The 26,761-nt window shown below is 48.9% G+C and overlaps 1 protein-coding gene and 1 long non-coding RNA gene across 3 annotated transcripts; both read right to left on the bottom strand.

Annotated features, from left to right (window-relative positions):
• Positions 1–14,547: 14,547 nt before the first annotated feature.
• Positions 14,548–25,958, bottom strand: LOC119959476 (zinc finger protein 229-like). The gene is made up of 3 exons (XM_038787720.1): positions 24,870–25,958; positions 16,586–16,658; positions 14,548–15,345 (listed from the first exon to the last, which is right to left on the bottom strand). The coding sequence occupies exons 1-3, from the start codon at positions 25,793–25,795 to the stop codon at positions 14,896–14,898; spliced, it is 1,449 nt and encodes a 482-aa protein (XP_038643648.1). The 5' UTR covers positions 25,796–25,958; the 3' UTR covers positions 14,548–14,895.
• On the bottom strand, positions 15,355–17,807 carry LOC119959484. Of its 2 annotated transcripts, XR_005459212.1 has the most exons (4): positions 17,751–17,793; positions 17,022–17,093; positions 16,586–16,701; positions 15,355–15,798 (listed from the first exon to the last, which is right to left on the bottom strand). It is a non-coding gene; the product is annotated as an uncharacterized LOC119959484 (long non-coding RNA). The 2 variants fall into 2 exon arrangements; XR_005459211.1 differs by lacking the exon at positions 17,022–17,093 and having other exon boundaries at positions 17,751–17,807.
• Positions 25,959–26,761: the final 803 nt, after the last annotated feature.

Raw genomic sequence — 26,761 nt, 5'->3', positions numbered from 1 at the left:
GGGATTTGCGGGGGTCATGTCCCAGGTGCTAAAAACAAGGGTGGTGATGAGCCCAGGGGTGGCAATTTTTGGGGTTTCGGAAGACCCGGGCGTCCAGTGGGAGAAAGCGGCCGATGTGCTGGCCTTTGCTTCCCTGATAGCCCGGCGACGAATACTATTGGCGTGGAGGGACTCAAAGCCCCCGAAGACGGAGTGGTGGCTTGTGGACATGTCGAGTTTCCTGGGGATGGAAAAAATCAAGTTCGCCTTGAGGGGTTCTGTGCAGGGGTTCACCCGGAGGTGGCAACCATTTATTGACTTCTTTGCGGGAGAGTGAGCGTCAGCAGGGGGGGGTTAGAGTAGAGTAGGAGGGAAAATATGGCGGGTAGTACCGGTGGGAGGGGAGCGGGCTTGTGCAATATGTTACGGTGGAAGTATTGAAAGAACGTGGATGTTTGCACATTTTTGCCTTTTTTGCTTCCTTTCTGATGATGTCTGTAACTGTTTATAAAGCCAAAAACTACCTCAATAAAATTGTTTATTAAAAAAAAAGAAATAAAAATCACAAAATACCCAGAGGACCACAGGCTGCTTTCCCCTTTGAGCAAGAAAGAGAGAGCGAGCGAGCTGACTGGTGGTCATTTAATCTGAGGGGCACCACACCTCAGGCGAGGGGTAATGTTGATAAGGCCGGGCCTTCATGGTTAACCATAACCAATGTGGGAGTCGAACTGCGCTGTTGGCCTCTCTCTGTATCACCAACCAGTCGTCCAGGCAACTGAGCTACCCAACCCCCTGGTAAATATGTATAATTCCTAAAACATTAGCTATTCCCTGTCTCCCATCAGTTTCCCAGTCCACCTCAGACAACTTGTCCCTCAAACCCGGATAGTTTTCTTGTGTCAGTAACACCCAGATAAGTGAGTAACACCCGGATATTTTGTTTTTAAAATTAGGATACCCAATTCTTTTTTTCCAATTAAGAGGCAATTTACCGTGGTCAATTCACCGGCCCTGGGTTTTGGGGGTGAGACACACTCAGACACGGGGAGAATGTACAAACTCCACACAGACAGTGACCCGGATCCCTGGTGATATCGAGATCAGTTAAACAAAAAAAAAATGTAAGCACTAGGGCCCATCTCCATAGCAGCGTGGCATGCTTTGGGAGGTTCTAAACAGAAATAGGAGCTAAATACCTTCAAAATTCCAAACCCCCTTTCACTCTGTGATCCATGTGCAATTTGAAGCCAGGTATTAGCAACAAGGCTCAAAGAGCATCAGCCCACTGGAGGCAAAGTGGTGAGACCGGCCAGTCCAGCAGAAAGAAACCCTCCGACCATCCCCACTGACCACCTGTCAGAATGAACAAAATGCAGTCCTGGCTGTAGAGCAGAAACAATAACAGCAGAATCCAACCCCTGTAATCAATTGTGAAATTGTTGGTGTCACAGCAGGTGTGGTGCAACGTGCAATCCCGTCTCACATTGAGAAGTGAACGGTCTCTCCCCAGTGTGAACTCGCTGATGTCTCCGCAGGGTGGATAACTGAGTAAATCCTTTCCCACACTGAGAGCAGGTGAATGGCCTCTCCCCAGTGTGAACGCGCTGGTGTGACTGCAGGCTGGATACTTCAGGAAATCCTTTAGCACACTGAGAGCAGGTGAATGGCATCTCCCCAGTGTGAACTCGTTGGTGTTTCCGCAGACTGGATACTTCAGTAAATCCTTTCCCACACTGAGAGCAGGTGAATGGCCTCTCCCCAGTGTGAACTCGCTGGTGTGACTGCAGGGTGGATAACCAAGCGAATCCCTTCCCACACTGAGAGCAGGTGAATGGCTTCTCCCCAGTGTGAACTCGCTGGTGTGACTGCAGGCTGGATAACCGAGTGAATCCCTTCCCACATAGAGAGCAGGTGAATGGCCTCTCCCCAGTGTGAACCTGCTGGTGTCTCTGCAGGGTGGAAAACCGAGTGAATTCCTTCCCACACTGAGAGCAGGTGAACGGCCTCTCCCCAGTGTGACTGCGTCGATGAATCTCCAGGTGAGATGGGAATCCATATCCCTTCCCACAGTCCCCACATTTCCACGGTTTATCCATGTTTTGGGTCTCCTCGTCTCTCCAGGTTCGACAATCAGTTCAGAATCCACGTAGGGTCTCTCCTCACTGTGAATGGTGTGAAGTTTTTTCAGGCTGTGTAATTGGTTAAAGCTCTTTCCACAGTCAGTTCACTGGAACACTCTCACTGGGGTGTGTGTTGTGTGGGTCTTAGTGCTTTTCAAATCACACAGATGTTTGAAATCTTTAGAAGCTGACAGTTCGGGCAAACATTTCTCCATCTAGATTCAAAGCCCGATGGTATTCAGGTTAAAGGGAATCGAGCGACTGTCAGATCGAGACGTGACATTTGAGATTTCTATCTGTAATTCCTCCTCGTCTAATATCCTGTGAAAACAATTTACAAAATTCATTACTGTCAGTACAGGATTGAAACTCAGAACAGACAATTCTAGTTTCAATGTCACATTTTTTCCTCTCTTATTCCCCGAAAGCTGTAAATCTCCATCCCACACAATCTCCCTCCATTCTCACTCTGCTATATCTAATATTCACCCTCCCAATTCTCCTGAAGGTGCTGATTCAGGCTGATTGACAGATCCAAGCTCAGCTCACTGCTTCCTGTCCAGGACACAGAGATTAGAATAGGAGCAAGAGTAGGCCATTCGGCCCACCGAGTCTGCTCAACCATTCAATGAGATCCTTGGCCGATCTACCTCAGCACTGTTTTCCCACACTATCCCTATATCCCTCAACATCTTCAATATCTACAGGAGGGATGTAAAGAACCTAGTGGAGTGGTGTAACAACAATAATCTATCCCTCAATGTCAGAAAAACTAAAGAGCTGATCATTGACTTCAGAAAGCAATGTATCGTACACACCCCTGTCAGCATCAACAGGGCCGAGGTGGAGATGGTTAACAGTTTCAAATTCCTAGGTATGTGCATCACCAACAATCTGTCCTGGTCCACCCACGCCGGCGCTACCACCAAGAAAGCAGAACAGCGTCTCTTCTTTTTCATGAAACTAAGGAAATTCAGCATGTCCACATTAACTCTTACCAACCTTTACAGATGAAAGCATCCTATTGGGCTGCATCACAGCCTAGTATGGCAACTGCATGGCCCAAGATCGTAAGAAACTTCAGAGAGTAGTGAACACAGCCCAGTCCATCACACAAACCTGCTTCCCATCCATTGACTCTATCCACACCTCCCACTGCCTTGAGAAAGTGGGCAGCATAATCAAAGACCACTCCCACCCAGTTTACTCACTCTTCCAACTTCTTCCATCGGGCAGGATATACAGAAGTCTGAGAACACGCACGAACAGACTTAAAAACAGCTTCTTCCCCGCTGTTATCAGACTCCTAAATGGCCCTCTTATGGACTGACGTGATTAATACTACACCCCTGTATGCTTCGCCCGATAACGGTGTTAATGTAGTTACATTGTGTACCTTGTGTTGCCCTATTATGTATTGTTTTTCATGTACTTAATGATCGGTTGAGCTGCTCGCAGAAAAATCTGTTTCACTGTACCTCGGTACACATGGCAATAAACAAAATCAAATCCAATCAAGGCTAGGTGGATTGGCTATGCTAAATTCCCCTTCGTCTCCAAGGGTCTGCACGTTGGGTGGGGTTATGAGGATGAAATGGGTGGGATGGTGTGGGCCTGGGTGTGGTGCTCATTCGGAGGGTTGGTGCAGACTCAATGGGGCTGAATGGGCTCCTTCTGCACTGTTGGGTTCTATAACTTTGGAACTTCTGTCCTTAAAATGCAGTGGAAGTAGAGTCCTTGAATATTTTTAAGGCAGAGATGGATATATTCTTGATAAGTAAGGGGATGAAAGGTTATTGGGGTCGGAAGGAATGCGGACTTGACGTTAAAATTACTGAATTGTGGAGCAGGTCTGATAGGCCGACTCCTAGTTTGTATGTAAGGAGCAGGTTCGAGGGGCCGACTCCTAGTTTGTATGTAAGGAGCAGGCTCGAGGGACCGACTCCTAGTTTGTATGTAAGGAGCAGGCTCGAGGGGCCGACTCCTAGTTTGTATGCAAGGAGCAGGCTCGAGGGACCGACTCCTAGTTTGTGTGTAAGGAGCAGGCTCGAGGGACAGACTCCTAGTTTGTGTGTAAGGAGCCGGCTCGAGGGGTCGACTCCTAGTTTGTATGTAAGGAGCAGGCTCGAGGGGCCGACTCCTAGTTTGTGTGTAAGGAGCAGGCTCGAGGGGCCGACTCCCAGTTTATGTGTAAGAAGCAGGCTCGAGGGGCCGACTCCTAGTTTGTGTGTAAGGAGCAGGCTCGAGGGGCCGACTCCTAGTTTATGTGTAAGGAGCAGGCTTGAGGGGCCGACTCCTAGTTTGTATGTATGGAGCAGGTTCGAGGGGCCGACTATTTTTCAGAGACCCAAAATCCTTTTTACCATCCTAATGATTTTCCAGAGACCCCGGCATGAATCTCACCAAGGCCACATCTCGTGAATGAACAGAAAAGAAAATCTGCCAACCTTACCTGGTCTGCCCGACACGATTTCAAACCACAGCAATGTGGTTGACTCTTTAAATGCCCTCCGAGATGGCCGAGGAAGCCGCTTAATTTGAGGGAAATTAGGGATGGGCAATAAATGTTGGCCCAGCCAGTGACTCCCACAAATGAATAAATTAAAATCCTGGAGACTCCAGTCAGTCAATCCGGGAGAGTTGGTATCCGGTCCAGGCTCGCAGCGCATGCGCCCTGTGGCACCTTGTCCTCTGTAAAGATGGCGGGCGGTAACCCGGGTCTGTCACCGCTCAGCTCTCACTCTGTTCGGTGCTGTTTAAGATGGGACCGTTAACATTTTACTCGGGAGTTGACGCCTCCACGGGGTATTTATGAAGCCTCCCAGCTCACTCGGCAGCTTCTATTGCTCCCCGGCCACCCACCGGCTCCAATCCTGAAAATAGCTCGATTGTTTCTTTCCCGCTCCTCGCACCGTCAGCGACAACCTGAACCGCGCATGCGCCAATCACAGCCTGAACCGTCACAATGGCCGGGGAGTGATTGGCGGCTGCTCCCGACCAATAGGAATAGAAGGGGCGGGCCGGGAGGTGCGGACAGGAGCAGCTGGTCTCCAACCAATGGGAGTGAATGAGGGGCGGAGCTGGACTGAGTGAAGCATGCGCAGTGCGGGTGATGGGCAGACGGGTCCACAATGGGTAAAGTGGGGCGATGGCGGGGCGGAGGGTACGGCGGGTGGACAGCTCCGGAAACCCAGGAATAAACTGAACGGATCCCCCCATCCCCCGTTTACACCGAGCGGGGCTGCTGCTCCCAGACCAATGAAGAGCTGCTTTGTATCAGGTTGGCCATTGGTTCCAGAGGTCTCCAGCGTCGCTTCTTTATCAGTGAATCATTGAATGGTCACAATATCGACTGCGGCCATTCAGCCCGTCCTGGTCTGTGTTGGCTCTCTCTGCCAGAGCAATTCAGCTCGTCTTATTTCCCTGTCCTTTCACTAAAAGGACCAGCGGCAAATATTCCCCATCCCCAGTTACCTGTGGAGAAGATGATATTTGACCTTCTTGAACCGCTGCTGTCTGTGTGGTGAAGGTGCTCCCACAATGCTGGAGTTACAGGTTACTCACCCAGTGATGATGAATGAAGAGTGATACATGTCCAAATCACTAACACTATTTATATAGCGCCCTTTGTGTAATGGACCGTTCTGAGGTGCTCCATAGGTGGGTTAAAAAGCAATATTTGTCACAGAGTCATGTAAGGAGATAAGAGGGCAGGGCAGATGGTCAGAGTTGGATTTAACGAGCATCTTAAAGGAGGACAGGAAGATAGAGAAGTCAAGAGGCTTGGGGAGGAAATTCCAGAGTTTATGGCCTCAGCTTGAGGCATGTATACCAAACATGGAGTGAATAAAACTAGGAATGGTCGGAAGCCAGAATGAGAGGAGTGCAGAGACCTTGGAGGTTGCGAGGCTGGAGCAGATTGCAGAACGTGGGATAAGGGCGTGGAGGAGATGACAGTGAGAGAGACAAGAGCATGGGGAGATTACAGAGAGATAGATAGAGAACAGCATGGAGGAGATTACAGAGAGTGGAAGCGGGTGAGGGGAGAACAAGAGCATGGAGAATTTTTTAATGTATCTGCTTCGTAACTGGGACCCTCAGGTTAATCGGGAGGTTTAACGTGGGGGACCAGCCGGGACTGCATTAGAACAGTTCAGTCTCCAGGGAACAAAGGAATGGGTGAAGGTTTCAGCAGCAGATGAGCAGAGACTAAGGAAGAGTTGGGTGATGTTACTGAGGTGGAAATAGACGGTCTTGGTGATGATGTCGATATGTGATTGACTTGTGACAAAATATTTTGGGATCTGTATGAACCGGGGTTCAGCCTCAGGCTGTTATCAGGGAGAGGGGTGGAGATGTTGCTGAGGAAATGGAGTTCATAGCAGAGAAGCAAAGACAATGGGATAATTGTCTGATAATGTGGTGACCAGAACTGCATGTATTTCTCCAAATGCGGCCGAACAAAGATTTTATATAGCTGCAACATGATTTCCCAACTCCTGTACTCAATGCCCTGGCTGATGAAGGCAAGCATTCCATATGCCTTCTTAATCTCCTTGGCCACCAGTGTTGCCACTTTTAGGTAACTGTGGACCTGCACGTCCAGATCCCTCTGTAGGTTAATGTTACTAAGGGTTCTGCCATTTACAGTCTAATTCATACTTAGATTTGATTCTCCAAATAGCATCACCTCACTTTTGACCAGATTAAACTTCATCTGCCATTTCGGTGCCCAAGTCTCCAATCTATCTACATCCTGTTGTACCCTCTGATAATAATCGGCACTATCAGCACCTCCACCAATCTCTGTGCCATCCGCAAATTTACTAATCAGACCATCCACATTTTCCTCCACATCATTAATATATACGACAAACAACAGAGGTCCCAGCACTGATCCCTGCAGAACACCACTAGCTACAGATCTCCATTCTGAAAAATACCCTTCCACATCTACTCTGTCTACTATAACCGAGCCAGTTCTATATCCATCCAGCCGGCCCACCCCCAATCCCATCCAGCCGGCCCATCCCCAATCCCACCCAGCCGGCCCACCCCCAATCCCATCCACCCGGCCCACCCCCAATCCCATCCAGCCGGCCCACCACCACCCCCGATCCCATCCAGCCGGCCCACCCCCACCCCCGATCCCATCCAGCCGGCCCACCCCCACCCCCGATCCCATCCAGCCAGCCCACCCCCAATCCCATCCAGCCGGCCCACCCCCAATCCCATCCACCCGGCCCACACCCAATCCCATCCACCCGGCCCACCCCCAATCCCACCAAGCCGGCCCACCCCCAATCCCATCCAGCCGGCCCACCCCCAATCCCATCCAGCCGGCACACCCCCAATCCCATTCAGCCGGCCCACCCCCAATCCCATCCAGCCGGCCCACCCCCAATCCCATCCAGCCGGCCCACCCACACCCCCAATCCCATCCAGCCGGCCCACCCCCCAATCCCATCCAGCCGGCCCACCCCCAATCCCATCCAGCCGGCCCGCCCCCAATCCCATCCAGCCGGCCCACCCCCAATCCCATCCAGCCGGCCCACCCCCGATCCCATCCAGCCGGCCCACCCCCAATCCCATCCAGCCGGCCCACCCCCAATCCCATCCAGCCGGCCCACCCCCAATCCCATCCAGCCGGCCCACCCCCAATCCCATCCAGCCCACCCCCGATCCCATCCAGCCGGCCCACCCCCACACCCACACCCAATCCTATCCAGCCAGCCCACCCCCAATCCCAAGTGATTTTAGTTTTTGTACCAGTCTGCCATGTGGCCTTGTCAGCACCCTGACTAAAGTCCATATAAACTACATCCACAGCCATTCCATCAATTTTCTTTGTCACCGTTTCAAAAAACTCAATCAAATTGGTGACATAATGTTCCCCATACATTGAGGGCAGTATGGTAGCACAGTGGCTAGCACTGTGGCTTTACAGCACCAGGGTTCCAGGTTCGATTCCCCGTTGGGTTACTCTCCATACAGAGTCTGCACATTCTCCCCGTGTCCGCGTGGGTTTCCTCTGGGTGCTCCGGTTTCCTCCCACAGTCCAAAGACTTGCAGGTTAGGTGGATTGGCCATGATCAATTGCCCTTAGTGTCCAAAAAGGTTAGGAGGGGTTATTGGGTTACGGGGATAGGGTGTAAGTGAGGGCTTAAGTGGGTCGGTGCAGACTTGATGGACAAATGGCCTCCTTCTGCACTGTATGTTCTATGTTCTAAAACCATGCTGTCTGTCACTAAATAATCCATTTTCCTCCAAATGTGCATTTATTTTCTCCCCCAGTATAGAATAGAATAGAATAGAACAGTACAGCACAGAACAGGCCCTTCGGCCCACGATGTTGTGCCGAGCAATGATCACCCTACTCAAACCCACGTAGCCACCCTATACCCGTAACCCAACAACTTAACCTTACTTTTTAGCACACTACGGGCAATTTAGCATGGCCAATCCACCTAACCCTCACATCTTTGGACTGTGGGAGGAAACCGGAGCACCCGGAGGAAACCCACGCACACACGGGGAGGACGTGCAGACTCCACACAGACAGTGACCCAGCCGGGAATCGAACCTGGGACCCTGGAGCTGTGAAGCATTTATGATAACCACCATGCTACCGTGCTGCCCCATTTTTTCCAAAAATCGTCTCCATCACTGATGTCAGGCTCTCCAGTCTATACTTTGCTGGACCATCCCTGCTTCCTTTCTTGAACAAGGGAACAACAGTGGCTATTCCCAGTCCTCTGGAACCACACCTGTGATCAAAGAGGATATGAAGATATCTGTTAAGATCCCAGCTATTTCTCCCCTTGCCTCCCGCAGTGACCTGGGATAGATCCCATTCGGCCCCGGATGTCTACCTTAATGCAATTTAGGAAACTCAACACTTCCTCCTTTGATAAATTGACGTTCTCAAGAGAGTTCACACACCCATCCCTGACCTCACCATCTGTCATGTCCTTCTCCCTGGTGAACAATGATACAAAGTACTTCGTTTTTGAAAAATATATTTACTGAATTTCCAAAGATGAATAATAACAACAATATCAACGACAAGTATACAGAATATATAAGTAAAGATTCAGAAAAGTCTTATACATATGTCTTTATTTAAAAAAAAAATAAATTTAGATTACCCAATTATTTTTTCTATTAAGGGGCAATTTAGAGTGGCCAATCCACCTACTCTGCACATTTTTGGGTTGTGGGGGTGAAACCCACGCAGACACGGGGAGAATGTGCAAACTCCACACGGACAGTGACCCAGAGCCGGGATCGAACCTGGGACCTCAGCGCCGTGAGGCGGTTGTGCTAACCACTAGGCCACCGTGCTGCCCTTACATATGTCTTTATAACAACAATCAAACTATCCCCATTTTACCCTAACCCCCTTAATCCTCCACCGTGTCCAGTTATTTAAAGATTGAGATGAATGGCGGCCACCTCTGGTAGAACCTCTGAGCCCCGAATGGTATATTTGGTCTTCAGATGTAGGAACAATATCATATTCTCCAACCATGTGGGTGCTTTAGGTGGAGTGGGAGATCTCTAACTGAACAATATTCGCCTCCTGACTATCAAAGAAGCAAAGATGAGAACGTCCACCCCAACCCCCGAATGGAGCCGGTAAGTCCGAGACTCCAAATATTGCTGCCAGTGGGCCAGGTTCTGGGGCCACCCGTAAAATCTATTATATCCTATCAAAAAGGAAACCCAGTAGATAGCATGGTGCCGAATGTTGTGAGTATCCTCATTATGTTATCTACAGAGGGTCTGGAATATACAGAAGTAGACCATCGGCGTAGAGTGATACTCGGTGCTCCACTCGACCCCGGCAGATACCCTTTCACTCATCAGATGACCTCAACACTATCAACAGAGATTCAATAGCAAATGCAAAGAGCAGCAGGGAAAGGCAACAGCGCATACTGGAAAGTATTATAAAGATACTGTATTCGTACAGATGTTGGCTTTAGGGGCAAGAGGTAAATTTAGGACCAAAACTAAATCACCCCGAGGTAGTTCCATTCCACACTATCCAATACTTTCTCTGCATCTAAAGATACTTTGACTTCAGGTTCCAGAGCAGCGGCGGGGAAAAGGACAATGTTTAAGAGGTGTCGGACATTGGCTGGCAATTATTGGCCTTTAATAAAGCCTTTCCGATCCTCAGACACTATAACTGGGAGACAGGGCTCCATTTGGGAAGCCAGGACCTGAGCCAGCAGTTTTAACATCTGTGTTAAGAAGTGAAATGGGTCGGTTTGACTGGTGGGTCCTTTCTGCCGTCCTTCCCATCAGCACCTCGCCGTCCCTCCCTCGCCGTCCTTCCCATCAGCGCCTCGCCGTCCCTCCCTCGCCGTCCTTCCCATCAGCACCTCGCCATCCCTCTCGTCAGCACCTCGCCGTCCCTCCCGTCAGCACCTCGCCGTCCCTCCCATCAGCACCTCGCCGTCCCTCCCATCAGCACCTCGCCATCCCTCTCGTCAGCACCTCGCCGTCCCTCCCATCAGCACCTCGCCGTCCCTCCCTCCAGCACCTCGCCGTCCCTCCCATCAGCACCTCGCCGTCCCTCCCTCCAGCACCTCGCCGTCCCTCCCATCAGCTAACCTCATCCTGAGCTGGGAGGGTCTCCACTCAACCATAGATTCAAAGAAAAACTCTTACACTGACATCATTCACAATACAACCAGAGTGCGAAGAGAAAAAGTACAACACGTCTGATACCCAACATTAACTTCATACCCTAAATTTTACACAATGTAAAAACTCCTGAACCTCAAAACACAGAGTAACTCTGATATATCCAGACAAACACAGTAACTCTGATATATCCAGACAACACAGTAAGAACTCCTGAACGTCACAACACAGAATAACTCCAATCAGGAGAATCAAACAGAGTTCTAATTGAGATTCTGAACAAAGTAATTTGCCTCTTCAGGTGAGTTGAAGGTCCTTTTCCCTGACACACAGAGCCAAATCAGAGAAACATTTATGTAAAATGGATTTCACCCCGTTACAGGCTGCCCCCTTTTCTTCACCAGGTCCGCACTCGGGTCCTGCTGTAACCGAATGGAGAGGCCTTCCCAGTGCTCCCTGGCCCAGCAAAGGACCTGTTCCTCCTTCTTAAAATTATGGAACTGAACAATAACTGCATGCGGGGGTCCCCAGCACGAGGTGTCGATCGCAATGAACGATGTGCATGATCCGGGGGGAGGGAGAGCAGACTTTCACCCATCATTTTCAAAATCATGTTGGTAAAATATTCCGTGGGGGTTTGCCCTCCACCCCCTCAGTCAGACTCATGATCTGGGTGTTCTGCCTCCGCGAACAATTTTCTAAGTCATTCAACTTAGCCCTTAGACTGTTATTAATTCCCACCACTGATGATAGACTGGTTTCTTTTTTTTTAAATAATTTTTATTGAGAAATTTTGATTTTATACAACATTGACGCACCTTAGTAAAATACCGAAAATAACAATAATATTAACAATCATATACATTCGCCCCATCCCCATGAACAACCCAGCATTTTAACAACAACGCAAATTAACACACTATAAAGTTACAGAATAAACACTACAATAATGCACCCCCCTCCCCCTCCCCCCCCCGGGTTGCTGCTGCTATTGACCCAGTTACCTATCTCTGAGCCAGGATGTCCAGAAAAGGCTGCCATCGTTTATAGAACCCTTGTATTGATCCTCTCAGGGCAAATTTGACCTTTTCCAATTTTATAAATCCCGCCATGTCACTGATCCAGGTCTCCACGCTTGGGGGCCTTGCATCCTTCCATTGTAACAGAATCCTTCGACGGGCTACTAGGGACGCAAAGGCCAGGACACCGGCCTCTTTCGCCTCCTGCACTCCCGGCTCTACCGCAACTCCAAAAATCGCGAGTCCCCACCCTGGTTTGACCCTGGATCCAACCACCCTCGACACCGTCCCCACCACCCCCTTCCAGAATTCTTCCAGTGCTGGGCATGCCCAGAACATATGGGTGTGGTTCGCAGGACTCCCCGAACATCTGGTGCACCTGTCCTCACCCCCGAAGAACCTACTCATCCTAGTCCCGGACATGTGGGCCCGGTGCAGCACCTTAAATTGGATGAGACTAAGCCTCGCACATGAGGAGGAAGAGTTGACTCTCTCCAAGGCCTCCGCCCAAGTCCCGTCCTCTATCTGCTCCCCGAGTTCCTCCTCCCATTTAGCCTTCAGCTCCTCCACTGACGACTCCTCCACCTCCTGCATTACCTTATAGATGTCCGACACCTTCCCCTCTCCTACCCACACCCCGGAAAGCGCTCTGTCCATCGTCCCCTGCGAGGGCAGCAAAGGGAATCCCTCTACCTGTCACCTAGCAAACGCCTTTACCTGCAGGTATCTGAACATGTTCCCCTGGGGAAGGCCAAATTTATCTTCCAGTTCCCCCAGGCCCGCAAACCTCCCGCCAATAAACAGGTCCCTCAATTTGCTGATGCCCGCCCTTTGCCACCCCCTAAATCCCCCATCCGTGTTCCCCGGGATGAACCGATGGTTGCCACCCAGTGGAGCCTCCATCGCGCCCCCTGATAGACTGGTTTCTAATGAAGAAATCCAATCGCTGTGATCAGATAAGGCAATTTCCATTGTGGAAACCTGACAGGGCCTAGTTTTGATCCCGATTAAATTGGATATCTTAAAGAATTGAACACTCTAAATTAAACTGCAGTTCAAACCTCAGGCAGGCTGATGGGAATTCGGACTTGGCCAAAGTCAAAACACAACCCATAGACAAACTGCCAGAACATGTCTGGAGCTGCCATGTCAATCACACATCAAGATATCATTGCTCCTTTCATACACACCGATTTGTTTTGGGTAGCCCAGACCGAGCCAGATTCTCGGGCACCCACAGTTCCTGCCGTTGGCTTATGCAACAGGTTCTGTGCAGCAGCACCACCGGAGGTGGACACCTGGGGGGCGGGCCCCGGTGTCCTGTCACATGGACATCAAGAAACCCAGTGGTTGTTTGGACCCCCTCCAGAGACCTCATTGGCCGGAAGCCAGAGATGTTTCTGGAAAGGTGGGGAGGGAGGGGGATAAAGGTAGATGCCCCAAAACACACCAGCGGCGAAAACTCCACGCAGAGGCAATCGAGACGTCTGACCAGAGGTTGAAACAAGCAGCGTGTGAGACCCACCTTCACAACGACGGACCTGAAAGATTCAGAGAATCAAACCCACGTCTCAACCGGAGTCATCTTTACGGGTAGTAAAACCAATCTTGGGAAGCTTTGGTAAATGTTATTGAGTTAACTCAAGGGTAAATATTGTTGTTTAATAAAGTTAGTTTGATTTTATATTGTGTAGTCCTTTGTTTGCCTCGACGATAAAGACATTTGGGTAAAACCTTTGACTCATACACTGGTTGAAAGTGTCAGAGAAGATTTTACAGATACAACACCGTATTTGTAACTGGGATCCAGGTGCTTCTAGAATTTTGCCCATATTTTCGATTTTCACGGACATATGAGCAAGAGATTCATCCACTGACATGTTTTGCTCCTCTGCCAAACCCTGACGGTGTTTTCCTAATTCAGCCGCTCCAATGCGGCTGCTGTCGGCAGCGTGTTCAGCGTTGGAGAAGGAGGACTCGCCCCCGCCACCTTGCAGCCCGCCGAGTCCTGAGAAGCCTTCAGAGTCCCAGGAGTAAGTGCGGCCCGCTTCTTTTCTATTCTTCTTTCTCGGCATTATCTTGAAGTTTGTGTATTTGTCTGTCGAGTATCATAGAATTTACAGTGCAGAAGGAGGCCATTCAGCCCATCGAGTCAGCACTGGCTCTTGGAAAGAGCACGCTACCTTTTGTAAATCCATGCTGACTTTGTCCGATTACACCACTGCTTTCCAAATGCTGTGCTATGAAATCCTTGATAATGGACTCCAGCAACTTCCCTCCTACTGATGTCAGGCTCACTGGTCTATAGTTCCCTGTTTTCTCTCTACCTCCCTTTTGAATAGCGGGATTACATTCGCTAGCCTCCAATCTGTAGGAACAATTCCAGAGTCGACAAGAATTTTGGAAAATTACCACCATTGGATCTCCTATTTCCAGAGCCACTTCCTCAACTAGTTTGGGATGAAGATTATCAGGTCCTGGAGATTTTATAGACGGATATAGATAGTCTCGGAGATTGGGCCAAAATTTGGCCGATGGAGTTTAATGTAGATAAGTGTCAGGTTATCCATTTAGACTGAAAAATAGAAAGGACAATTATCTGAATGGAAGCAGATTCAAGATGTGTTGGACAGAGGGATCTGGGTCAATTTGTGGAACTCGCTGCCCCATAGTGCAGTGGAATTTGAGTCATTAAATGGTTTGAAGAAGAAGATAGATAGATTTCTGATTATAAAAATGGATCAAAGGGATATGGGGAACAGATGGGGAGGTGGATTTGAGACGAGGAACAGATTGGCCGTGATCTGATTGAATAGCGGAGCGATCTGATTGAATAGCGGAGCAGGCTTGAAGGGCCGAATTGTGTACTTCTACTAATTCTTATGTTCCTATGTACTGTCCAGGATAAAATTAATGTATTACATCTGCTCCGGTGGATCATTTCAATGGAAATGTGCTCTCGCTCAAAGACTATCAGCCGACTGGAGTGAACATTGGAAGACTGGCCAGCCCACAGAGAAACCTTCTGATCTCCCACTTCACCAACTGTCATAATGACCATGGCTCAATCCTGGATGTGATAAAGAGCAGCAGAAATCAGCAGAATACAACCCCTGTAATTACTTGTGAACTCGCTGGTGTTTCTGCAGGTAGGATGTACTACTGAATCCTTTCCCACACACGGAGCAGGAAAACGGCTTCTCCTTAGTGTGAACTCGCTGGTGTCTGAGCAGGTTGGATGAATTAACAAATCCCTTCTGACACACAGAGCAGGTGAATGGTCGCTCCCCAGTGTGAAGTCGCTGGTGTGTTACCAAGTTGGATGAATTAACAAATCCCTTCCGACACACAGAGCAGGTGAATGGTCTCTCCCCAGTGTGAAGTCGCTGGTGTGTTACCAAGTTGGATGAATTAACAAATCGCTTCCGACACACAGAGCAGGTAAACGGCTTCTCCCCAGTGTGAATTCGCTGGTGTGTTACCAAGTTGGATGAATTAATAAATCTCTTCCTGCACACTTTGCAGGTGAATGGCCTCATTGCGGCGTGAACTCGCTGGTGTGTCAGCAAGTTGGATGAATTAGTAAATCCCTTCTCAACCACTGAGCAGGTGAATGGCTTCTCCTCAGTGTGAACCCCCTGGTGTGTCAGCAGGTTGGATGAATCTATGAATCCTTGCCGACACACTGAGCAGGTGAATGGCGTCTCCCCGGTGCGAACTCGCCGCTGTGTCAGCAGGTTGGATGAAACAGTAAATCCCTTCCCACACTGAGAGCAAATGAACAGTCTCTCCCTGGTGTGAGTACGTCGATGAGTTTCCAGCACAGACGGGAAAATGAATTCCATCCCACAATCCCCACATTTCCACGGTTTCCCCATGGTGTGTCTCGGTGCTTTTCCAGTCACACGGATGGTAAAACGGCCGATGGTTTCCCCCGTGCTAACGAATCGAGTGTCTCTGTTAGATCTCAATGTGAAGTTTGGTTTGAGATTTCTTGCTGCAAATCTTCCCCTTTGAATATCCTGTTAAAGGAGTTTACAAATGTCATCACAGGTCAGTACAGCTCAGAAATTCAGAACAGACAATTCTAGTTGCAGTGGAACATGCTTTCCTCGCTCGTTCCCCAAAAGCTGTAAATTTCCACGCACGCATCTGTACAAACTCACACTCTCTCTCTCTTGGTCCGTCCATTCTCACTCCATATTCACCCTCCCTATTCTCCTGAAGCTGCTAATTCATGTTGATCAACAGATCGACACTCAGCATTTCCTGATCTTGACCAAGATATTGTGACATCCCAAGAAATAGGAGTAGGAGACGGTCATTCAGCCCATCAAGTCTGCTCCACCATTTAATAAGTTCATGGCTGGTCTGATACTAATCTCAAATCTTCAATTCCAGGGAATAAATATGGTGCAGAATTTGATGGTTAATATCAGCTGATGGACAGAAGAGAAATGATCTCGAGTGCAGGAAAAACAATTCCTGACCATGGGAAGATAAAGATGGTAAATCAGCAGCACATAGCCAAGGGATGGGTTGCAGTGACAACTTCATTCAGACACATTGGAAGAAATAACAGTAAAATACTAAACATGGTTAAAATAAATACCCTATGAGAGGCAGAAGTTGAACAATGGCAGAGAGGTGATGAGGGAGGGCAGAGCTGAAACAGAGCTATGTGTGAACTTGAATTCAGATCCACAGTAAAGGAGACAAACCTGCCCCAGAGCCCAGAAACCAGAGCACAGACAACAAAGCACAATTCTAAAAACTCTAAATTATAGATGAATGCTCAATAATACTCACTTCTGGAACAATTTCACGGATTTCAAATGTAAAACCTCCTATGGAGTCTGCAGCTGCAAAGATATCAGAAGCACTGGAATCAGAGAAAAATCACAGTTTTCAAATCTTCTAACTCCCTGTAAAATGAGATTACAAGAGTCATGTGTCAATTGTGGTCAGAGAGTAACATTTTTTCTTTATCTCAGATTGCTGTGTGTAAATCCTCCCCATCTATCTCCCTGTAAACGGAGTTTCCAAAGTCCAAGATATAAATTCATAAAAACTCTCTCCCCATTTCCTGGCCTAGGATTACTATGGGATACACTTACATTGGAAGCAGTTCAGACAAGGGTCACTAAGCTGATTCCTGGCATGAAGGGGTTTGTTTTATGATGGAAAGGTTGGCCAGGGTGTGCATATACTGATTGTATTTTAGATAAATGAAAGGTAATCTTACAGCAGCAGAGAGGATTCTGAGGGTGCTTGACAGGTGCTGAAAGGATGTTTCTCCTCAACAGGGAATCTTCCACTGCAAGGAAAGTTTAAAAATCAGTGTCTAAGACAGAAATGAGGAGAAATTGCTTCTCTCAGAGGGCCAGTAGCCGGTGGAATTATCTGCCCAGTGAGCAGTGGAGGCATGGCCATTGAATTTATTCAAGGCTGCATTATACACCATTTTTACTGGCAGGGGAGTAAAAGGTGAGGAAGGTTCATTGTCTGAAGGAAAATGGAGTTAAGACAATGATCAAATGAGCCACAATTGTCCGAATGGCCTCTTACTGCTAATAATTCTGATAATCTTATTCTTCTGTTATTGGGATGGGCGCACATGCGCTTTGCAGCAATTCCCCTCCCCCCGCCCTCACCCTGAAAAGAGGGCGCCCGTTCTCCCGGACCATTCAATCAATGAGTCAAACATTTTCTCTCCTGGTCACCAGAACCCTGAAGCTCCTCCTACTTTCCGTGACGGCACCAAGATGGCCGCTCATGCGCTCTGCTCCCCGCTGAACGAAGATGGGGACAATGGAACTGGGCCCGATCTGGATAAAAGCCCATCAGCTGCAAACACGGGGCCTGCAGGGTCTCTTCCTGCCGAGGGCCTTTCACGGGTGTTTATGAAGCCTCCGCTCCCTCCCTTCCCCCCGGTTCCCGGCTCCATTCCTCCCTCCGTCCCACCGCCGCTCACCCGCGGAAACAGCCCCTTCAGCGCTCGCAGAGCTTCGAGCAGGATGACAGTGCGCATGCTCCAGATACAATACTGCGCCTGCGCACTGGGCTCCTGTGGAATGAATAGGGCACATTCACCGCCGCAATGGATGTTGGGTAATATCAGCACCATTCAAACCTCAAACAACTAATACAAAATAACAATTTTGCCATTTGACCTCAACTAATTTTCAAAAATCATAAATGATTATGAATTGATGATCTATATTACACGTGTCAGAGTTCTGTGTGTGCCTATGTCGAGGTTTTAAAGCTTTTCTACTGTTTCTTCTCTCTCTACCCTGCCGGTGCTGACTCTTGCTGGGTTCAATTGCAGTTACTGATTTCTCTCCCTGTTCATAATACTGAATATTCATTGTTTTGTTGAATGATAATGCACAGAGGGAAACCATTTGGCTCATCATATTGGCTAGCAGTGTCAGAACCTGATAGAGTTTAACTGAATATGTCTCCAGACCCCACCTACTGCACTGACTTTAATAACAAAGGGCCAAGGGAGGATTCCGGTGTGTTCAGAGTGGGTGAATTGTGGAATTACAAAGAAAAGGTATTGATATCCTGAATCTTCAGAATTATCACTTGACTGGGATAGAACATAGAACAGTACAGAACAGGCCCTTTGGCCCTCGATGTTGTGCCGAGCAATGATCACCCTACTCAAACCCACGTATCCACCCTATACCCATAACCCAACAACCCCCCCCCCCTAACCTTACTTTTTAGGACACTACGGGCAATTTAGCATGGCCAATCCACCTAACCCGCACATTTTGGACTGTGGGACGAAACCGGAGCACCCGGAGGAAACCCACGCACACACAGGGAGGACGTGCAGACTCCACACAGACAGTGACCCAGCCGGATGTTTCAGCAATCAAAAAACTCCCATGTACTTGTCAGAGGCCATGCCCAATGGACCTGTTAAAGCCAAACCATTGTTCTACTGCAGTAAGAAGTCTTACAACACCAGGTTAAAGTACAACAGGTTTGTTTCAAACACGAGCTTTCGGAGCGCAGCTCCTTCTTCAGGTGAGTCACCTGAGGAAGAAGCAATGCTCTGAAAGCTCGTGTTTGAAACAAACCTGTTGGACTTTAACCTGGTGTTGTAAAACTTGTTACTGAGTTCACCCCAGTCCAACGCCGGCATCTCCACATCATGGCTACCATCGACTGTTCGACTGGGCTGGGCTTTATGTGATCAGGTCTCGGTTTTATGAACAAGGTCTGTACCAGACTGGAGCTGTGTGTTTGATTCTCCATAACAGTTGTAGTATCCTTAGCAAATACACACCATGACAGTTGTCCTACAATAGGGCACAGTAAAAAGTCTTACCACACCACGTTAAAGTCCAACTGGTTTGTTTCAAACACAAGATTTTGGAGCACTGCTCCTTCCTCAAGGATTCCGTTTTTGAAAATGTTTCTATTCAAGAAATTTTCAAGAGTTTTACAACATAAAACAACCCCACAAACCCCGACCCCCCAACAGTCAATGGTAACCAACTCCCGAAAATGCATGATGAACAAACCCCAACATTTGTGGAACCCACCAGTCGCCCCTTCAGAGAAAACGTTACCTTTTCCAGGGTCAGGAGCCCCAGGAGTTCCCCCCCCCCCCCCCACCCCCCTGCCACACCGAGGACACAGGATGAAGAAGCTGACCTCCACCCCAACAAGACCAACCTGCGAGCAATCAGCGAGGTGAAGGCTAGAACATCTGCCCCTGCACCCGCCTACAGCTCTGGCTCTTCTGAAACCCGCAAATATGGCTTGTCAGGGACCGGGATCCACGTCCACACGTAAAACCCCCAACACGGTGCTGAACACCATCCTCCAAAATCTTTCCAGCTTTGGGAAGGACCAAATATATGTAGGTGATTCGCAGACTCCCTCCCACATTGTTCACAGGCATCCTCCAACCCTTCAAACAGCTGGCTCATCCTAAGTTTGTGAGGTGTGCCCTGTACACTACCTTTAGCTGTATCAGCCCAGGTCTCGCACATGTATTCGAGGCATTTACCCTCCACAGCACATCGCACCATAGACCCTCCTCCAGCACCACCCAATTCTTCTTCCCACTTCACCTTAACCTCCTCCATGGACACCCCAACCTCCTCCAAGACTCTCCCGTAAATTGCCGAGACAAATCCCCCTCTGACAGCACTGCCTCCAGCAACAAGGCAGGTGCAAGCGGGAAGGCCTTCTTCGCAAAGTCCTGCACCTGTAAATACCTAAAGCTTTTGCCAGCCCAAACGTCTCATCCAACTCCTCCAAACTCGCAAATCGCCCTCCAAGAAAATCCTTCATTTCCTTAATCCCCCTCCCTTGCCATCCCCGAAACCTTGCATCTATCCTCCCCGGCTCTAACGCATGATTCCCTCTGATTGGCATCTCTCCAAACTAGCTCTGCTGTCTAAACTGCCTCCAGATCTTCAACGTGGCAACCACCACTGGACTCACCGTCTTCTTCCCTGGGGCCATCGGGAATAGCACCGTTGACAGCACATGTAACCCCGACCCCTGCAAGAGCCCACCTCCGTCCTCATCCGCAAAGCCCCCCCCCCCCCCCACCCTACTCCAATGCCGAACCTTCTCTGCATTTGCCGCTCAATAAGAATACAACAAATTTAGGATGCCTAACCCCCTCTGCAGTATTTCCTTCCTAATCCTCGCCACCTTCCCGCCCAAACAAACAAGGAGATCCGTCTGTCGAGCCTCCTAAAAAACGCTTTGAGCAAAAAGACCGGCAGGCACTGAAACAAAAGCAGGAATCGCTGCAAAACATTCATCTTTACTGCCTGCATCTGGCCTGCCAATGACAGGGAGATTGTCCCACCTCAGCAAATCAGCCTTCACCCTCCTCACAAAATAAGTGAAGTTAAACTTCCGAAGCCCTGCCCAATTTTGGTCCACCTGCACCCCAAATACCAATAATCAGACACTGCCAGGCGAAATGCCCCCCCCCCTCCCCCCACCACCACCTATCCCCCCTCCCACTTCCGGAGTGGAGACCACAAAATACTCACTTGTCCCTGAATTCAATTTTTATCCTGAAAACGTTCCAAATCTCTGGTGCTATTCCATTATATTCCCCACCAAAGAGCTTGGCTCTGAAATATACAGGAACAAATCTTCTGCACTGAAGGACATCCTCCACAACCCCGAGCTGCTCAGCTCAATAGACAAGAGCTCTATAGCCATTGCAAACAGAAGAGGGGACCTGGGGCAACCCTGCCTCGTTCCCCGGTGCAACACAAAATACCCAGAGTTCATTTTGTTGGTGCACATGCTCGCCATTGGCTCCTTGGCAGCTGCACCAACGCCACAACCTTCGGCCCAATCCCATCATCAAATAACTCCATGCCACTTGATCAAACACCTTCGCCGCCTCCACCACCACCTCATCTCCCTTCCCTCTGCCGGAGAGAGCACCATGCTTAAAAATCTTCTTACATTAGAGAACTTCCCTTTACGAACCCCGTCTGGCCTCCCCAATCACTTCTGTGAGGTACCCTTCCAAGTTTAACGTCAACACCGTTCCCAGTATTTTGGCGTCTGCATTGAGCAAAAATATGGGCCTGTACCACCCACACTCCACTGGCTCCTTGTCCTTCTCAGCAACAGCGAGATGGAGGCCTGCCCATTGATTGCAGTAAGACAGCCTTAACCATGGCGTCCTCAAACATTCCCACCATCAACGGCGCCAGCCACCCTTAAATCTTTGATAAAATTTGACCTGAAACCCATTGGACCCCGCCGCCTTCCCTGCCTGCGTTCTCCCAATCACCACCTTCACCTCCTCCAGCCCTGCGTTCTCCATCTCCCCCAACCTCAGACACTCTAGTCCACCCAAAAGCTCCCTCATCTCCCCCTCCTGCGGTGGCTCCGACTTACACAGGTCCCAAAGAACTCCTCGAACACCTTATTATTATGTTCCAGAGCCACCAACAACTCCCCCAACTTGTCCCGCACCCAACCTATCTCCCTCTCCACACCCTCCCTGCTGACCTGGCAACATACACCTGCCTTCTCCCCGTACTCATAGAAAGCCCGCTTCGCGATTCTCAACTGATGCACCGCTTTCCCCGTGGACAATAGATCAAACCTCATCTGCAAGTCCTTCCTCTTTGCCAGGAGACCCGGGTCCAGGTTCCCCACATACCTCCCATCCACCTCCAAAGTCTCTTCTATCAATCATTGGTGTTCCTCCCTCTCCACCTTGGCCTCAAACGAGATTACCCTCCCCCCTCACCACCGCGTTCAGAGCCTCCCAGACCACCGACTGTGAGACCTGCCCATGCAATTAAACCCCACGTACTCAATCACCATCCCAATCTTGGCACAGAAGCTCTCGTCTGCCAGTAACCCCACATCCATTCTCTACCCTGGCCTCTGGGCTTCCCCCTTCTCCAAAATTACATCAATCCAATGCAAAAATAATCTTTATTGTCACAAGTAGGCTGACATTAACACTGCAATGAAGTTACTGTGAAAAGCCCTGGTCGGCACATTCCGGCGCCTGTTCGGGTACAGAGGGAGAATTCAGAATGTCCAAATTATCTCACAGCACGACTTTCGGGACTTTTGGGAGGAAACCGGAGCACCCGGAGGAAACCCACGCAGACCACAGGGAGAACATGCAGACTCCGCACAAATAGTGACCCAAGCCGGGAATATAACCTGGGACCCTGGAGCTGTGAAACAACTGTGCTACCCTCTATGCTCCTGTGCTGCGGAGTGTACTCCGACCTCTCATTTCCAGTGAACAATGCATTTCCGACAACAAAGTCAATTCTCAAAAACGCCTCGTTCACCGGGAAGAAAAATGAAAACTCCTGAACCTTCGGGTGTAAAAACCTCCACGGGTCAACTCCCCCCCCCCCCCCCCCCCCCCCACTTCTTTCATGAGCCCAACCAATGATTCCACCACCCACCCCCCCTCCGCCGATTGGGTCAGTGGCTGGGACCTGTCCACGTTTGGTTCCAGCACTATGTTCCAATCCCCCCTCTACTATCGGCTGATGGGTATCCAGATACGGGATGGCACCCAGCGCTCTCTACACAAACCCCGCATCGTCCCAATCGGGGCCATATTAACTTGCCAGCGCCACCAACCTCCCCTCCAACGTACCCGTCACTACCTGCCCCGCGATCAGCCACTAACTTTTCCACCTGAAACTTTACCCTCTTACCCACCAATATCGCCACCCCCCACCCACCCGAGCCCGGCTATCAAACCCCGAATGAAACTGACCCACCCAACCCTTCCAAAACCTCACCTGATCCTTCACCCCTTTGCTACCATCAAACCTCTCCCCACTCCCAGAATCCCCCAATCACTTTCTCTACCAAGCACCTCACCCAGTATTGATCCCCTCCTCCCACCATTCACACCTCCCAAATCCATCGAAATCTGCTCGACAAGGCTCCAACAACCACGGCCCCTGACACACCGCACTCCCGTTCACTTGCCAACCTTCGTTAGCTCTTGCGATGACCCCCACCAGTCACCCCTCCTCCCCATCCCCTTCCTCAGAAACCTCCCACCTGCCCAAAAACCCACCTTCCTCAAACCAAAGAACAATACTGAACCTCACCCAGAAAGAAACAAGAAAAAGCAAAACCCAAAACACATGGAAACAAATGACTTCCCCATTCAAAACCCCCAATCAAACAGAAAGCCCTCCCGAAGACAAACGCTATCCCCGTCCCCATCAACCAAATCCCAACGCTCATCTCAGTCCCAGTCCTTCAGCCTCACTCCATTGCCATATAATGCCGTCTCTCCCCTTCAAAGGCCACCCGCCTTCTCTGCAGCTCAGTCATCAGGTCTTGATATATTCATATGCCAATGTCTTTCCACATCTCGCCTCTGCTTCATCCAGCTCAAAACCCTCTCCTTCACGTGGTCGCTGTGGAAGCAGAATTTACCCGCCCTTTGTGGCTCATTCGCTTTAGGCTTCGGCCTGAGCGACCGATGTGCCCTGTCAAACTCGTAGCAGGAGGCATCTTCCCCCTCCCCATCAACTCCTCAAACACCCTCACAAAGTCGGCCTCAGGCCCTCCACCCCCTTGGGCAGGCCCACAATTCTCAAGTTTTGCCTTCTCGACCTGTTCTCCAGGTCCTGCATCTTGGCTCTGAGCCCTTTGTTCACCTCGGCCACCCTCCGCAGCTCCTCACTGATAGGTCTATACTTTGGTAAGTGTTGCCGCACTAATATATTACTCCACAGAACTTGAAACTGAGCTTCATTCGTGAAGGAAATTGTCTTTTATTTAATTAGTTACAGATGTCTCTTGAACAGGTCAGTTTGCAAATACAGAGTATTTACAGTTTGTTTAGTCCAAGCAAATACAGAGAACTGAGTTGAATTCAATACAAGTTACAGCTCTTGATCACTTCTCCTAACTGAATACACGATACAGTGATGTTGAAAATAAACAAAATGGCGGTTCAAAGCGAAAGTGCAGAAAGTAGTTTCAGAAATTAAGTAAGGTGATTCTGGAATGAATTTTTCAAAATCAGCAGTACTTTTTAAGGTTATGGCTATCACCAATGTCTGTCCCCTTTCTGGCAGTGATTGGGTTAAAGTAATTATAGTATTATTTAAATCGATTGAGATTTCAGTCCATCAAATTTAGGTATGGAGTGATTGAAATACATCTTTTTTATGAGCCTTATCCGTTGAAAGAAAACAGTTTCTGGGAATATTGCCCAGAAACTTTAAATTAACAAAATGTGTCATTGGTCTGTCTGGCTTCTTTATCTTGATGTTTCTCATGCTATTCAGCATTTTTACTGTCCTGTTTGCAACTTGGGTTTTTTAACAAATCATTTGAAGAAGCCATTTTAAATCTTGGGCCATTTATTCTTTTACACTTGTTATAGACTAAAAAGGTAATTTATACTAAAAGGTAGATTCTATCACTCATCGAGGTGAACACTGGACTTAATGCAATTAATGTCCATTCTATTAATCCCTGTAACTGGGCTGGGGTTTAACATCAATGGAAATAAATCAGAACTGTCAGAATTAACATGATTCAAATCCTGGGTTGAATATCCAATCCCTGTAATCACATGTGAACTCTCTGGTGTTTCAGACGATTGGATGGATCAGTGAATCCTCTATCACACACGGGGCAGATGAACGGCTTCTCCCCAGAATGGATTCGCTGGTGTTTCATCAAATCCCTTCTGCTTTTAAAGCTCTTCTCACAGTCAGAACATTGAAATTGTCTCTCATTAGTGTGAACAAGTTTATGTGACCGAAGCTGCGATTTCAAAGCGAATCCCTTCCCACACTCAGCGCAGGTAAAGGGTTTCTCCCCAGTGTGAACCCGTTGGTGATTCTGAAGACTACATGCATGAGTGAAACTCTTCCCACACTCAGTGCAGATGAATGCTTTCTCTTCAATGTGAACTTGCTGGTGATCCCGAAGACTAGATGGACGAGTGAAACTCTTCCCAAAGTCAGTGCAAGCGAATGCCTTCTCTTCAGCGTGAACACGCTGGTGTCTAAGAAGGAATGTTGATCTAATGAATCCCTTTCCACACACGGAGCAGACAAACGGCCTCTCACCAGTGTGGACAAATTTGTGCTGAGTGAGATGGGAAGAGCAAGTGAATCTCTGCCCGCACTCAAAACAGTGGAATGGTCTCTCCCCAGTGTGAACCCGTAGATGTTCAGTGAGGTGGGATGAACACCGGAAGCTCTTCCCACACTGAGAGCAATCGTATGGTTTCTCTCCAGTGTGAAATCGCTGGTGTGTCGTTAGGCTGGATTCCCAGATGAATTCCTTTCCACAGGTGGAGCAGGTGAATAGCTTCTCTCTCGTGTGAACACGTTGATGATTAATTAGACCCCCAGCATTCTTATAGCTCTTCCCACAGTCAGAGCAGTTGAAAGTCCTCTCCCTGGTGTGACTACGTCGATGAACTTTCAGCCCTGATGGGGATCTGAATTCCTTCCCACAGTCCCCACATTTCCACGGTTTCCCCATGCTGCTGGCGTCCTTGTGGTACCAAGGCAGTGACGTTGGGGTATTGTCACTGGACTAATAATCTAGAGACCCAGGGTAATGCTCTGGGGACCCAGGTTCGAATCCCACCACGGCAGATGGTGAAATATAAATTCAATAAAGATCTGGAATTAAAAGTCCATGAAACCATTATCATTTGTTGTAAAAACCCATCTGGTTCACTGATGTCCTTCAGGGAAAGAAATCTGCCATCCTTACCTGGTCTGGCCTACATATGACTCCAGATCCATAGCAATGTGGTTGACTCTCAAATGTCTTCAGGGATGGGCAATAAATGCCTCCACAAGCAGTGATGCCCACATCCCATGAACAAACATTTTAAGAAAACAGGGTGGATATCAGTTGAAGCCTCGTCCACATGCAGACACAAATGCGGTTTCTCCCCACTGTGAATGGTGTGATTTTTTTTTCAGGCTGTGTAACTGGAACACTCTCACTCGGGTGTGTGCTGTCTGTGTCTTGGTGCTTGTCCAGTCACACTGATGTTTCAGATCCTTGCCCAGAAAGAGAACAGACAAACATTTCTCCTTCCACATTCAGTGGCTGATGATATTCAGATCCTGATGAACGTGTCAAATCCTCTCCCTCCAACCCCCTGTAAAAGGAGTTGACAGTGTCAGTACCACTTTCATTCAAGGATGGAAATTCAGAACAAATAATTCTAATTTCTTCCCTCTCTTGTTTCCCCAAATATCATCATAGAATTTACAGTGTGGAAGGAGGCCATTCGGCCCATTAAGTTTGCAGTGGCCCCTGGAAAGTGCACCCCACACTATCCCCATAACCCCACCTGACCGTTTTTGGACACCAAGGGCAATTTTTCATCGCCAATCCGACTAACCTGCACATCTCTGGACTGACAAAGGGAGAAAGTACAGACTCCACACAGACAGTGACCAAGCCTGGAATCGAACCTGGGACCCTGGA

The sequence above is a fragment of the Scyliorhinus canicula genome, unplaced genomic scaffold (genome assembly GCF_902713615.1).
Source record: "Scyliorhinus canicula unplaced genomic scaffold, sScyCan1.1, whole genome shotgun sequence".
Taxonomy (NCBI): domain Eukaryota; kingdom Metazoa; phylum Chordata; class Chondrichthyes; order Carcharhiniformes; family Scyliorhinidae; genus Scyliorhinus; species Scyliorhinus canicula.
This window is presented reverse-complemented; position numbering and strand designations above follow the sequence as displayed.